The sequence below is a fragment of the Sinocyclocheilus grahami genome, unplaced genomic scaffold, assembly GCF_001515645.1.
Source record: "Sinocyclocheilus grahami isolate Dianchi unplaced genomic scaffold, SAMN03320097.WGS_v1.1 scaffold888.1, whole genome shotgun sequence".
In the NCBI taxonomy this organism is placed as follows: domain Eukaryota; kingdom Metazoa; phylum Chordata; class Actinopteri; order Cypriniformes; family Cyprinidae; genus Sinocyclocheilus; species Sinocyclocheilus grahami.
The window spans coordinates 863,779-878,401 of NW_015506067.1; the positions used below are offsets into that span (position 1 = coordinate 863,779).

At 36.9% G+C, this 14,623-nt stretch overlaps 2 protein-coding genes and 1 long non-coding RNA gene across 3 annotated transcripts in view; 2 read left to right on the forward strand and 1 right to left on the reverse strand.

Annotated features, from left to right (window-relative positions):
- Positions 1 to 1,211: 1,211 nt before the first annotated feature.
- Positions 1,212 to 5,275, forward strand: LOC107563750 (uncharacterized). The gene is made up of 3 exons (XR_001606140.1): positions 1,212 to 1,529; positions 2,859 to 3,022; positions 5,015 to 5,275. It is a non-coding gene; the product is annotated as an uncharacterized lncRNA (long non-coding RNA).
- A 1,877-nt stretch (positions 5,276 to 7,152) lies between these two features.
- LOC107563748 (zinc finger protein Gfi-1b) lies at positions 7,153 to 11,001 on the forward strand. The gene is made up of 4 exons (XM_016248693.1): positions 7,153 to 7,292; positions 8,815 to 8,946; positions 9,224 to 9,389; positions 10,490 to 11,001. The coding sequence occupies exons 1-4, from the start codon at positions 7,188 to 7,190 to the stop codon at positions 10,687 to 10,689; spliced, it is 603 nt and encodes a 200-aa protein (XP_016104179.1). The 5' UTR covers positions 7,153 to 7,187; the 3' UTR covers positions 10,690 to 11,001.
- Positions 11,002 to 12,354: 1,353 nt separating this feature from the next.
- engl (endoglin, like) overlaps positions 12,355 to 14,623 on the reverse strand; it is a 21,834-nt gene continuing 19,565 nt past the window's right edge. The window contains exons 14-15 of the mRNA XM_016248713.1: positions 12,941 to 13,036; positions 12,355 to 12,844 (exon numbers count right to left, since the gene is read on the reverse strand). Of these exons, the coding sequence (XP_016104199.1) occupies positions 12,732 to 12,844; positions 12,941 to 13,036 (209 nt within the window). The 3' untranslated portion in view covers positions 12,355 to 12,731. The remainder of the gene's footprint in view (positions 12,845 to 12,940; positions 13,037 to 14,623) is intronic.

Here is a 14,623-nt window from a genome sequence, read left to right on the forward strand (position 1 = left end):
CATAAGATGCAAAAATCGATCTGAATGCGATTCCAAATGCATGAATCCTCGTTTTTATCTTGTAGTGTGGATTTGCTTTTCCTAAGGTCACATACCATTATTCGGCGAATTTCGCGAGCGAATTCCAGTCGGAATTTCAAGTTTGTCACACGGATTTGCTGTGCTTCAGACATTTCTTATATAGATAAATTATAATATACAGTTGACTTTTTTTGCCTAAATATTTTGACCGCTCTTTTATTAAAGCTTTATCGTTCTTCATGGTGTTTACAGGCTTTAATCCAAGTTTATGTTTTATATAGGCCTACAGTGTATTTTACACAGGTGTTTTAAAATCATTCAAGATCATAAAAGATTGTTGTACTTTGTGTGTTTTTTTTCCTGACCCGCACAGCTGGTGAATCTCACTTAGATGAAGCTGAACTAGATGAATTTCCAGTGTTCAATCCCCTGAGCCACAAACCCTCAGAGACTCGCGATGCTTATCGCTAACTCCTTCCCCCCGTGTGTCAGGAGCGTCGCTCTGCGGTGAGGGTGGTGGAGGGGCTGTGTGTCTGCAGATGGAGCAGGTGAAGCGGTGGGCTTGTGGGTAAAAACGAGCAGGAGCTCTAGGGGAGACGGAGGGCCCGGTGGGCTTCTTTGTTCGCCTTGATCTCTTAGTTTTTTAGCATTGTCTTCTTTGCATCTTTCTAGGAACTCGAAACAATGCGCTGTGTGCGCTTTCTTGAAAGTGGCTTTGGTAGGAAACTGTCTGTAGCCTAAGTGAAAACAAACGTAAAGGTGAGGTGAAGGAACATCTTTACATTGTTCCTTTCTCTCTTTGCAAAGTAATGAACAGCTATGCTGTAGGCCAATGTTTTAAACTCTTCTTTAAGAGGTGTTATAGCATACCTCTATAGCACATTTCATTAAAATTGGTAACTCAAATCGCTTTACATAAAAAGCATCTAAAAATAAACTTAAATTCAATCAAATTAAACATGTATTTTATGTATGAAAAATTGCCCGTTCACACAAAGAATAATAACTATACAATAATGATAAAACATTTTTAAAAATGATTTTCCATTTATAGCATTAACAGACTTTAACACAAATATAACGACTCTTTTGAAAATTAACCATGGTTTTAGCTACTTTCTTTTAATTCTCTCTTAAATTGTTGCAATTTTTCTCCAGTTTTGTAGTTTGTCTTTCCTTGTTCTGCTAAAAAAAGTAAAACTGCAATGACTTTGTCCCTTGGCATGCTGGGTAATCTTCTTCAGCCCTCTGTAAGCACCAAAATCAAAAACCAAACCAGATGAGAAATCACACAGTGGGTCGGTGTGGGCGCAGTGTTCACGTCTCTGTGGTCTCATGAACTCATGAAGCCTTTGTTTAACCCGCCATCTCTCACAGCTGCTAAATATTCAGCGTTTTTGTTAGCCTATTTGATCATAAGCCCAGAGAGGAGTTTAGAGCCACTGATGCTTGTATGAAGGTCTGGAGCATTCAGATGATCTACCAGAAGAACACTGTATCCATCAGAGGTTAGTTTTTCGTTTTATGGACTTTCATCAACTTTGTATCTCAAATTGACCCAAATTAGCCAATCGTTACAGTAAGAGTTTAGAGCATTGAAATACATGTGGAGAACAGATCAGATGAGATATATTTCCTGTTTGTATTCACTGCAAAAAAAAAGTGTTTTTCTTCGTATTTTAGACTAGTTTTTCTTTACAAATATCTAAATCGTCTTAAATCAAAATATATTTACTTGGCATAAGTTAAGACATTTAGTTTTCTGAAAAAACCTTAATTAAAAAAAGAAAAATATTGTCATCATTTCACTCTCATGTTGTTCCAAACCTGTATGAGTTCTTTCTTTTTTGAACACCATTTTTTTGAAGAATGTTTGGTGACCAAACGGTTAATGGTAGCCATTGACTTACATACATTTAAAAAAAAAAATGCTGGGTTGTTTCAACCCAACTTTGGATAAAAATGGACTAACCCAACTTTTGGGTTAAAAATGCAATTTAAAAATTTAATTTTTATGGGTTAGTCCATATTTGACCCAAAGTTGGGTTGAAACAACCCAGCATTTTTTAGAGTGTAGTAAGGGAAAAAATGCTATGGAAGTCAATGGTTACCGGCAATGTTTTGGTTGCCAGCATTACTCAGAAAATCTTCTTTTGTGTTTAACAGATGAAAGAAACTAATACAAGTTTGGAACAACCTTAGGGTGAGTAAATGGTGACAATTTTATTTTCTGTGTGAACTGTCCCTTCAAAGTGAGTTTATGCTTAAAATAAGAACAAATATATGCCAATGGAGTCAGAAAAAGGAAGTTAACAAGGGATAATGGCTCTCATTTTAAGCATTAAAAAATCACTTAATTTTGATGAATATGTTATATCATTTTGTCTCTCTGAGGAAGAACAGAATGCACTTTTTGCATTGTTGAGATCATTGATCATTGTTTCCTCTAGACTGTATTTTGGCCAATCTTCAAAAAATCTCAATATTAACCCAAACATTTCTCTTCCAGTGATCAAGAAGTTCCAGGGAAAAAAAATGTTTTTGTGCTAATGTTTGAGGATGTTATTAATGATAACTCTGATTGAAAGTTCTATTAACATTGGTAGAAGAATGTTTGTTGATAGCTTTGATAGAACCTTGCCAGAACAACCAGAGAAGGTTTCCTGTTAACTTGCAGTGACTCATTTATTTCTCCTGCGGAATTGTAGAAGTATTTGATACTTTGAAACATAATTTGGATACATTTCCTGCATTGGGAGATTTAATTCCAATTTGGTTAAATGCAGAATGAAAGTGACAGTGATTTGCATATTCTGCTCTTTTCTTATGGATGGCAGTGATGACGAATGAGCAGATTTACCAGCCGTCCTGATTTGATGTCTGAAGCGAGTCTGGTGAGGACACATCAGAAAACTCTCGTACTTCCTGTAGCAGCTTCAGAACCGAATCACAACTCTCACAACCAGACGCATCTGCATCGCCCGCATCTGGACGCCCGAGGGTGAGTCTGACACCAAGAGACATACAGCTACAGCTATAAATATAAATAATAAATACTAAAAAAAAAAATTTTTTAAAAAGGGAACAGCTGTTATATCATGGTTGTGCATCTAAATTGTTTTCCATCACTTTTAACTTGTGGAGCTTTTCTTATTTTCATCTTATTAATGCTGCAGGTGGCTCTTATTAGTGCATCAAAAAAAAAACATTCTTAATATTTGCTTAATGGTTTAAATTTAGTGTAGCTTTGGAATAAATTGTGTCTTTTCTTTTTTTACACCTGTTTAGAGAAACTTGGGTCAAAATGTAGTGCATTTTTGTTTTTAATGTCGAGAGCTTAATGAAAGTTAACAAATAAAGTCTATGTCGAGAACTCGTTTGAACAATGACTCTATGATGATCTGGATGATTAACGAGACGTTTGGAGATGCAGGTGAGCCGGTGCAGGTGTTGATGCTGCTTCACGTCTCTAAACCTCAGATTCTGTTGTTCTAACTGAATTCAGTCTTGAACAGCTGCATCGCCATCAACCGCACACAAAACATTCAAATCTGTTTTGTCGATTATTGTTGTTCAAGCAGAACAATCTTCATATCAGAGTCAAAAATCTACATCAGGATTATTTCTATATTAGTATTTATACAATCTCACAGTAATTGAATATTTCATTCTTTTCCAGTTATTTTTTCTACTGATGTGGAGAATGAAAATAAGTTTTGTATAATGAATAAACATATTTTATGACAATTTAATTCACATTAGCATTTATATATTTCCTTATTGTATAAAATTATAATACTTACCTTCCTCATTTATCGTCTAATATGGAAAATTATGAAAAGTAACAATACTGATTATAATAGCTATATATTGAGTAAATGCTTATTTTGTTTAATAGTATGATAATTTGTATATATACATATAATATATTAATATTATGAAATAAAATCATACTGATACTAAATATACAATTTTGAATAAATATATAATTTTCTGTATAGTATTTTTTTAATACTGTTATTTATGAATGCTATATCCTCTTATGATGTATTAAATGTACAGTATATATAATATTATATTATGATAATTAAGTGAGTGAGTGTGACGTGACATGTGGCCAAGTATGGTGACCCATACTCGGAATTAGTGCTCTGCATTTATCCCATCCAAAGTGCACACACACAGCAGTGAACACACACAAACCGTGAACACACACCCAGAGCAGTGGGCAGCCATTTATGCTGCGGCGCCCGGGGAGCAGTTGGGGGTTCTGTGCCTTGCTCAAGGGGACCTCAGTCGTGGTATTGAAGGTGGGAGAGAGCGCTGTACATTCACTCCCCCCACCTACAATCCCTGCTGGTACGGTACCCACAAACTTTGGGTTATGAGTCCGACTCTCTAACCATTAGACCACGACTTCCCCCATGTTTATATATATGATAAAAGTTTTATTCATTAAAATATTATTGAAATAATTAAATATTAATTTAAAAAAGTAAATATTATATGTACATTTAGTCATTTAGCAGATGCTTTTATCCAAAGGGACTTGCAAATGAGGACAGTAGAAGCAATCAAAATCAACAAAAGAGCAATAATACACAAGTCCTATAACAAGTCTCGGTTAGTCACAGTACATGTAGAAAGGTTTTTTTTGTATACTAAATAAAAATAAATCAAGTACGTAGAATAGAAAAAGATGAGAGAAAGTAAGTGTTAGAGGCCTTTTTAAAAATTTAAATTAATTAAATTATTTAATTTAAATTAAAAAATGTATTCATTTTTTTGTACATTTTTGCATTGTTTTATAATATTAATTATATTTGATAGTATTTAGCTTTATTTGTTCATTTATCTTCTAATGTGGAGAATCAAAATATTTATACTAGTTATTATGAATAAATGTATTATATTGTTCACTGAACTCATTAACATATTGATTATTATGAATAAACTATTAAAACGTTTGGGATTTGTTGTGCTTTCATTTCAGATTGTAACCTGACCTTATCTGTCGTGGCTTCAGTCCCGCTTTTAAAAATGCCTCGATCGTTTCTAGTGAAAAGTAAGAGGGCGGGGCATCACCCCACACGCTCCGCCCATTCTCAGCATCAGCATCATGACGCATGGACGTCCAGCAGTCGCTCTGCGGCTCTGGAGCTGCTGCCCTGCACATCCACCGACAGCAGCCGAACCCATAACAGCACTGATGGAGCTGGAGCTGGAGCTGAACCCGAACCCTGGCCTTCATCCACTGCAGGTATATGAAGAACAGCTCAGCACAGTGTAACACCAGCAGTGACTGGAATAGTGTGGCATGAGAATATGACAGCTTGCAGCTCATGAGAACTGAACTTGAACAAAACTCCCACAAATGATCAACTTGAATGACTCACTATGATATTTTTTCCAAGAACTAAATACCTCACCACTATTCCGATTAATTAAAAAACCCAGCTAACAAAAATGTTCTAAGAATGTTTTGCTTATGTCCCCATTAAGTTATGGAAACATTTGATCTGAATGTTCTCTAAATGTTCAAAATGACCAGTTTTTAAAACATTTGTATTTTTTTTGCTTATGCAAACGTTAAGGGAACATTGTGTTATCATTTTGCAAACGTTATAGGAACGTTACTTTGAATACAACCTCCTGAAACAACTAGTAATATTTACATTTATAATTAATAATTTAGCAGACACTACTATCCAAAGCGACTTACAAATGATGAGAACAATGGAAGCAATCAAACCAAAAAGAGAGCAGTGACAATGCTCAGTTAGTTTAGCACAGTACAAAATGTTAAAAATGTTAGATGAACGTCCAAATAAATGTTTCTGTTTTTGTTCTACTAACATTACTGGGACAATATTTGTTCATAACATGGAGAACCTTGCCAGAACGTTCTGAGAACATTCCATGTTAGCTGTGAATATTCATGAATGTTTAATAATAACAAAAACAGTTCCAACTGCCTGTTCAGTTTTAAGAATATTTTTCCCATAATGCTTTGCAGAGAGTGAGCCTGAGAGCTGTAAAGGCCCGTTCAAACCAAGTGCAATATAGCGATAACCATATCATTTCAAATGTTTTAAAGAACATTCTACAGTTATAACAAAAAAACGACACAAAGTAATGCTATCATTGGAATAACTTTCAGCACAATTTTTCCAGCTAATGAACTATAAAAACTTTGACAGCGAATCAGAATCCAGCCAGCTTTAATGAGCGCGAACGTTTAAAGCGGCAGCGCGCTTAGAATAAACGAACCCGATCTCATGAATGTGCATTTCAATGGCACGATTTTCTGTTTCTATTTCTACTTTGATGTGCATATGATACACAATTGGTAGGTTTAGAGGTGTGGTGTAGATGCGTATTAAATGCGTATTATATGCACGCCAACAAAGTGTGTATCAAATGCACGCAAAAACTACGTATTATATGCATGTCAAACACGTGCGTATCGTATGCACGCCAAGTTTTTGCGTATAAATAGTAGTAGTGTCAACAAAAGTACTGACCGCAATACCGAAAATTTGAAAAATGTTCATTTCCTACTAAGATTTGAGCAGATTCTTAAACAGCGCTGATTGGTCATTGTGTTCACGTGCGTTTTAAAGGCTCTTGTGTGTTTCTGTGTGCGCGCTCGGTGAAGAGCGGGAAGCGATGATCACTGAAGCAATCACAGACATATCTGTTGAGCACGTGAACACAATGACCAATCAGCGCTTTTTAAGAATCTGCTCAAATCTTAGTAGGAAATGGAAAAGTTTTAAAAACTTCAGTACCGAATGGTTTCGCGGACGGTACTTTTTGCCACATTAATAAATCGCACGTAAATACACACACACACAAAAATGTTACTGATAAGCACTGACCGGGCTCAATAAACAGATCTAGTTGATATAGTTGTTGGTGTGAACGGGCCTTAATGAAGAGGACTGAGTGAGTGATTCAATGTGTGTGCTCCAAAAATGATTAAGTCCTTGTACTGCGCAAAAACATCACTTAATATTTTGTTTTATTTGAATTAATGTCGTCAGTAGTCATTTTTGCATGCTAAGATGAAAAGACAGGACATATTCCATTCTATTGTATTGTGTGTGATGGTAGTGAAGCAGTCTGGAGTCTGTCCACTGTCTAAGCTGTCGTGCTCTGTTGCGATGGAGAGACAGAGCGAGCTGGAGTGTCTGATTCAGGCTTTACTCAGTCACCATCAGCTGAGCAGTGTCCAGACGCCGCTGTGTGAATGTCCAGTCGGTGAGAAGGTGAGGAACGGCCGTGGGTCCTGATTGCAATTATCAGCTCGACAGCACAGAACAAATGCATTTAGATTCATGGGCCGCAGCTGATGATGAGAAAACATTATTCATTCAGCCGATGATTTGTTAATCTTTCCCGCCACGGGAATAAAACAAATAAAAAAATTCAGAATTTTCTGAGTTTATATCTCGCAATTATGAGAAAAAAGACAGAATTGTGACCTAAAAATTGCAATTAGGCTACCTTTCTTATTTATATTCAGTGACGGGAAAAAAAACAACTAGTGTTATCTCACGACCAATTCGTATGTATTTTACGAGGTGGCTAATTCGTACGAATTCGTATGACCTTGTACGATTTTGTACGATTTGTCTAGTGATGGGTAGTGAATGCATAAATTAATGAGTGAATGAATGAATGACATTTACTTACCATCAAACTCGGCTGGTCCAACTCCAACAATAATAATTGACATGGGAAGAGAGGCAGCCTGGAAAGAAAGAAAGAATGAATTTAAGAGTTTAATTAGGAGACCATTCCTTTAGGTTTTTATAATGTCATAGGAAACCTTTTTAAGTTCGGTCTATATTGTGAAAATGCAAAGACACACTACAAAGTTGACTAATGACTATTGAGTTAATATATTTTACAGATGGTTCAACGCTATCTCATGATAAAATTTGAAAGGATTTTACGAGGTGGTTAATTCGTACGAATTTGTACGACTTCACTCGTACGATTTTGTAAGATTTGTCCAGACTCCAGTGATGGGTAGGTTTAGGGGCGGGGTTAGGTGTAGGTCATTCGTACAAATTCATACTAATTGTGCAACTCGTAAAATACGTACGATTTAGCAAAAATCATATCAATTTGTACGAGTGAGGTCATACGAGTTCGTACGAATTAGCCACCTTGTAAAATATGCATGAATTGCTGTGAGAGCGGACTGAAAAAAAACTGAATTGTGAAATGTAAATTCAAAATTGCAAAAAAATTCCGAATTGTAAGATTCGTAAAAATCGTAGGTAATTAACTTTTCTATTTATTTAATTTAATTAATTATATATATATATATATTTTAATTCCATGGCAGAAACTGCCTTCCATATTAATCCAAAGCAGCTCACAGATGAGAAATAGGCTAGAAGAATACCTGATTTATGCAGAGGGAAAGCATATAGCTAGAACATTTTATAAAGTTAAAATTAATAGAGCAAAATATAAAGATGTGCTGATTTGATAATGATTTATTGATTTGACAATTCAGATTTGACAATGCTTTAGTCCTGATCTGATCACCTGACAGGATTTTCACACAGTCACAACTTATGCAAAATCACATGTGGGTTTGCGTGGGTTTCTTGCTCAAACATTTCATGCGTCATATGTGATGACATGCACATTTTAAACCCCGAACTTGATACACATCACATGTGGTTTAACAATAACACATCAGAACAAGGTAAAACACAATGTTATTTCCATTTATGATATGGTGTGATATTAATATTGCTATGTCTTCTGTAGCTCCTGTCTTCTGCTGTGGGTTTGGCATCGCACTTGTGCAATTCACATGTCAACAGGGCTGCTCTGCCATTGGCCGACTCCCCGGGCCATGCCCAACGGCCTTATGGGTACAGACCTACAGGAATATTGAGGGTGAGAGTACGTACTAAACAGCTGGCTGTATACATAGTATGCAAGTAAATACTGTACTGAGATTATTATAGTTAACTAAAACTATTTTTTTACTTTAAATTAAATAACTAAACTAAAATAAATAAAAAAATATTTGGCAGTCTTATCAAATAATGAGTAAAGATGTAGTAGGCCATCCAAATATCATGCATACAGAAAGTTTACATGCTGCGTGAAGAGTCTAACTAGTATGGCAATACTCTATTCCAAACACAGCCTGTGTGAATGTGTGTTTCAGGAGCGGAGTTTTGGTTGTAAGGTTTGTGGGAAGGTGTTTAAGAGGTCGTCGACTCTCTCCACACACCTGCTCATTCACTCTGACACGCGGCCGTTCCCGTGTCCCTACTGCGGAAAGAGATTCCACCAGAAATCTGATATGAAGAAACATACATTTATTCACACAGGTAAAATACATAATGGGGTTTCCATTGACTTACATTTTCATTAATAATTCAAATAAATTGTAAGGCAATTCCAGAACGCAACATGCTAAAGTTAGAATCTCTGGACCCTTTTCATATTTCTGTGGTTCTCAGAAGGAAATGCCGCCTAATAAAAATTGTGTGTTCCCATTTGCTACTATAGCAAAAGAAAAGAAAAAAACGACAGCATTTCTATGTCTTTACAAAAGAGGAAAGAAAATATCAAGACATTGACTATGTTGGTCAGAAGACATACTGGCCAAATTTGCCTTTGTATTAAAAATACACACACACAGTCACGCTAATTAAGGAAGTCGTGGGGAAGTCATGGCCTAATGGGTAGAGAGTCGGACTCGTAACCCAAAAGGTTGTGGGTTTGAGTCTCATACCGGCAGGGATTGTAGGTGGGGGGAGTGAATGTACAGCACTCTCTCACACCTTCAATACCACGACTGAGGTGCCCTTGAGCAAGGTGCCCAACTGCTCCCCGGGAGCCGCAGCAAAAATGGCTGCCCACTGCTCCGGGTGTGTGTGTGCACTTTGGATGGGATAAATACAGAGCACTAATTTAATGGCAAGAGTACAGTAATATAACAAACTGTAGAAACGTGTGCATAAATACAGTGATATTGGGGGTCCAAATTCAGCACACACCTTATTAAAGACAAGCAGAAGAGCCTAAAATATGAATGCAACATTTAATTGTTTAGAACTTCTCCACCTGCATATAGCGAAAATGTGTTCTGTGTCAATGACTGCTTATATTGCAAATTGGCATGTGTCATATTAATAGAATTCATTGTCTTAATCATAAACACACTACTTTGTAACGCAAATAGTTTGACCGTTTACTGCACTGTTATTCTTCTAGTCGTACCTATAGTACCATTCATAGCCCATTCACAGAAATGAACTAAATTGCTAAATAAGGTGGATAGTGTAGCAAAACTGAAAATGCAGGTAGGCCTACTTGCATTTGTGCTTAAAGCAGATTAGCTGCCTGTATAGTCAGTAGTAAACAGCCAGGCAGCTCAGTAGTTTTAGGGGCAGAGCTAATGTGTGTGACCGCTGTCATCTCTCAGGTGAGAAGCCTCATGTGTGCGTGGTGTGCGGTAAAGCATTCAGCCAGAGCTCCAATCTGATCACTCACAGCAGGAAACACAGCAGCTACCAGCCCTTTAGCTGCTCGCACTGCCCACTCAGCTTCCAGAGGAGACTGGACCTACAGGGCCACCTACAGACACACTCGCAGAACAGCAGCGGACTGTATCATGGGACCTGAGAGAGACCAGCTGCACACAAACCCCTTGGGTAGCTCAACCTACAGGGGTCGTATTACATTTTACCCAAAAGTCTACTATATAATGTTTATGAAAGATGTTTGCACCAAAACAAATGTTTGCTTATATCTAATTTGATTGCACACGATGCATTGTGAAATATGTCAACATTTCCAGCAGGCTGCACATTACTGTAGATTTATAGCTTCAAGACTTATGATTGGGTGCTCATGGTTGTGATAATGGTTGTCATAATCATGGAACGTTTCGTGTCAGAACATTTCAAAGCAACAATAATCACTCTATGTACATGATATGGCATTTAATAATAAACGCAGTAATGCAACAGATTTATAAGAACATTAATCTCTTTGTGAAAGTACAAGTATCTCTGTATTCTCAAGCTCTCAGCAGAAGTTTATCTTGTTTTAAAGTAGGGTGAAGTCAGCAAAAGTGGGACACTTTTTGGTAAACTGTGATTTAAATACAAATAGATCAATTCTACCAACACAATTTATGCTTTAAACAAATTCTCAAAGTCTCTTGTATCCCCCAGCATGTTTTTCATAAGAATATTGGTTGTTGTTTTAAACATACACAGATGCAAAAATGTTAAGTATCCATTGTTTTCCCCCCTTCGGGCTTTTTCAGGTAAATTGGGACACTGTGTCTGGTAAAGTGGGACACACATTTTTATCTGGTCTGTGCTTACAAAATACAATTTCCTACAGCAGGACATTGTAAAAAATCTTTTTGCAATAGAAAATCTTCAGAAATTAAAAGAATAACTTTATAAAAATAGACATTAGCGGATTGTGTTATTGATTGTGAACTCAAACACAATGTTTATTGAATTAAAACACTTTAACAGAAGCATACATTTGTAGCATTTTTTAAAGCAGTCCAACAGAAGTACAAATTTAAACAATTAAAACACTCCAACAGAAGGACAAAAACAAAGAATTGAATCACTTCAGCAGAAGTACAATGTACTGTGTAGTATACAAATGACATGATTTTCTATGATGTGCCTGCATGTGTGTTTGTATCTAACTGTGTGCTTAAGTGTGTGTGTAACACATGTGTTCATATATGTGTTTATGTTGTATGGGTGTAAACCATGCTTTCATATTTGTGTGTTTATGTTGTAATGTTACCCTGGACCACAAAACCAATTATAAGGGTCAGTTTTTCGAAATTGAGATTTATACATCATCTGAAAGCTGAATAAAAAAAATAGAATGAAGAAACTTGAATATCATTGCGTAAAATTGTATTATCACATGAATGCATGTAATACAAAGTTATATTGTAGATTGAATTACTCTTCGTATTAGAAATTAAACCTTAACAATTGAAATAGACTTAAACTATGTACGGGCACTCACCATGTACTTTCTCAGACCTTCCAGCTGACTTCACCCTACATAATAAAAGATCCTTTCCAACCCTTACCATCAGCATGTCCGGGCTAAATTTCTTTAATACTGACACTTTAAGACATGATTACTACACAGTAAATGAAAAACAATTAAAGGGCTGAAAATTAAACAAATTTACGAACGTTAAAGGAGCACAAATCTTATACACAAATCTATAATAGTTTTATATAATTTACGTTGTTACATTTAGCAGCACAACAAAAGCAGCAAGTAAAATATGTTAAAAGCACCTCAGAACAGTGGTACACAAATTCAGCCTTAAAGAAAGCACATGAAGTTTGTTTGTTTCGGTCACGTTTTGAATTTGATGGTCGTATCCCAGATAGCACACGTACGTCTGCAAGATGTGTGTTAAAGATTGCTTGATCTGGAAAGCCTCTGCTGTGTACAAACATCTGACAGATGAATGTAACATGTCAGTTTTACATACATTCTAAATCATAAACATCTTAAAGACATCTAATAGACGTCTATTTGACATCTTATAGGAAACGTCATAGACGTGCAGATGAGCAAACACTTTTTAAAAATACGTCTTCCAGATGTAAATGCAGACGTCAAATAGACGTCTCCATGATGTACGTGTGCTATCAGGGATATCTTTAGTCCACCTCGTGGAAACCGCTGGTTTGCTCCATCAGTGTCGGGCGGGGGGTTTCGCTGTCCTGTCGCGTGATCTCTGTAATACCGTCTCTCTGGGTCATATCATGCCTCCCTGACAACCAGGATAATATGTGTTAATAGCCAGCTGTCATGAAGAAAAAAAACGCTGTTAAACGAAAGTTTTGCGTGAGGGTCTGCATGTTTGTACCTGTGTGACTGTAAATGCACCACAGTGCCCCCATCAGACACAACCCCATCACAAACGCAGAGAACACGACCACTAACACTGGACTCTCGTATGTTTCTGAAACACAAACTAGGTAAATAACAGTTTCCACCTTATTTTTAACGTAAGAACATCCTTATTTTTGTGCAAGCCCTGTACTTTACCTGTACAAAAATGTATGTATGTAAAACTGACATCTTAAAGATGTCTGTCAGATGTTTGTACACAGCAGATGCTTTCCAGATTAAGCGATCTTTAACAGACATCTTGCAATTCGTTTATAGGACTTTTCCTATCAGATGTCAAATAAACATTTAAAAGATGTCTTTAAGATGTTTAGAATTTAGAATGTATTTAAAACTTGCATCTTATAGATGTCTATCAGATGTTTGTACACAGCAGATGCTTTCCAGATCAAGCGATCTTTAACAGACATCGTACAGACATACACAGTGCTTGAAGCGGGCCAGTACGCACCGGTACGCAGTACCTGCACTTTTTTGTGCGTACCGGCACTTCTGACATGTTGCCGGTACTCAGAGTAAAAGTGTCAGGGTCTGGGTGATTATATGATCCCATAATATGATTAGAAAGGACGCTATATAAATCACACTAGCCAGGCGGGATCACCTCTCATCTCGACCAATCACGTGAATGAATGCAAGCGGAGTGTGTGGGGCACGAGAGCATGTCAGGGGAGGCGTGCAGAATAGTAGAATAATAATTAATCATTGATTACTAATTTGAATCAGTACTTAATAACGAAAATAATATCTTAAAAATTAAAAGCAGCAGGCTTTTGCGTTCACATCATTTTAAACCGGTAAACTCCTGTAAAGTCCAAGGATCCAGTAAACAAATTCAAACCGTAAGTTCAAAACAGCCTAATGCAGAGAAAACATGGCCGATTTTATCAGCTATTGCGGAAAGAATAGTGACTTACGTCCAGATGTCAGTAAAATTGTTATTTTCAGCGTGTATTTGGCTTAAATGCAAGAGTGTTTTATAATGAACGCTGATTATGCGGTGGTCAGAGATTTAGCGATTCTGAATGGATCCATATAGTAGGCAGGCGATTTAGTGGTCTTTGGCGTCTCCCTGTGGTCCTGTTTGGTATCGCAGCTTGACTTGTGCTAATTTGTACTGAACATTTTTATTCAATTATTGATTGATTGATTGATTGATTGTGGCGCTATACACACATTGTGAATTATTAAAAAGTACTTATTTATTTAATATAACTAATTAAATAAGGGGGGGTACCGGCACTTCTTTTTTCCCACTTCAAGCACTGGATGCACGTGTGCTGTCTGGGATGTATGTCAATGGAGAACAACTACTGTTTGATTACCCACATTCTTAAAAATATCTTCTTTTATGTTTAACAGAAAAAAGAAACTCATACACATATGGAACAACTTGGGGGGAAGTCGTGGCTTATTGGTTAGAGAGTCAGACTTGTAACCCAAAGGTTGCGGGTTCGAGTCTCGTACCGGCAGGGATTGTAGGTGGGGGGAGTGAATGTACAGCGCTCTCTCCCACCTTCAATACCACGACTGAGGTGCCCTTGAGCAAGGCACAGAACCCCCAACTGCTCCCTGGGGGCTGCAGCAAAAACTGGCTGCCCACTGCTCTGGGTGTGTGTGTGTGTGTGTGTGTGTGTGT

Coding starts and splice junctions, on each gene's coding strand:
- LOC107563748 (XM_016248693.1), top strand. CDS start 7,188: ATGGAGAGACAGAGCGAGCTGGAGTGTCTGATTCAGGCTTTACTCAGT. Junction 7,293..8,814: donor AATGTCCAGTCGGTGAGAAG/GTGAGGAACGGC, acceptor TGTCTTCTGTAG/CTCCTGTCTTCTGCTGTGGG. Junction 9,390..10,489: donor ACATACATTTATTCACACAG/GTAAAATACATA, acceptor GTCATCTCTCAG/GTGAGAAGCCTCATGTGTGC.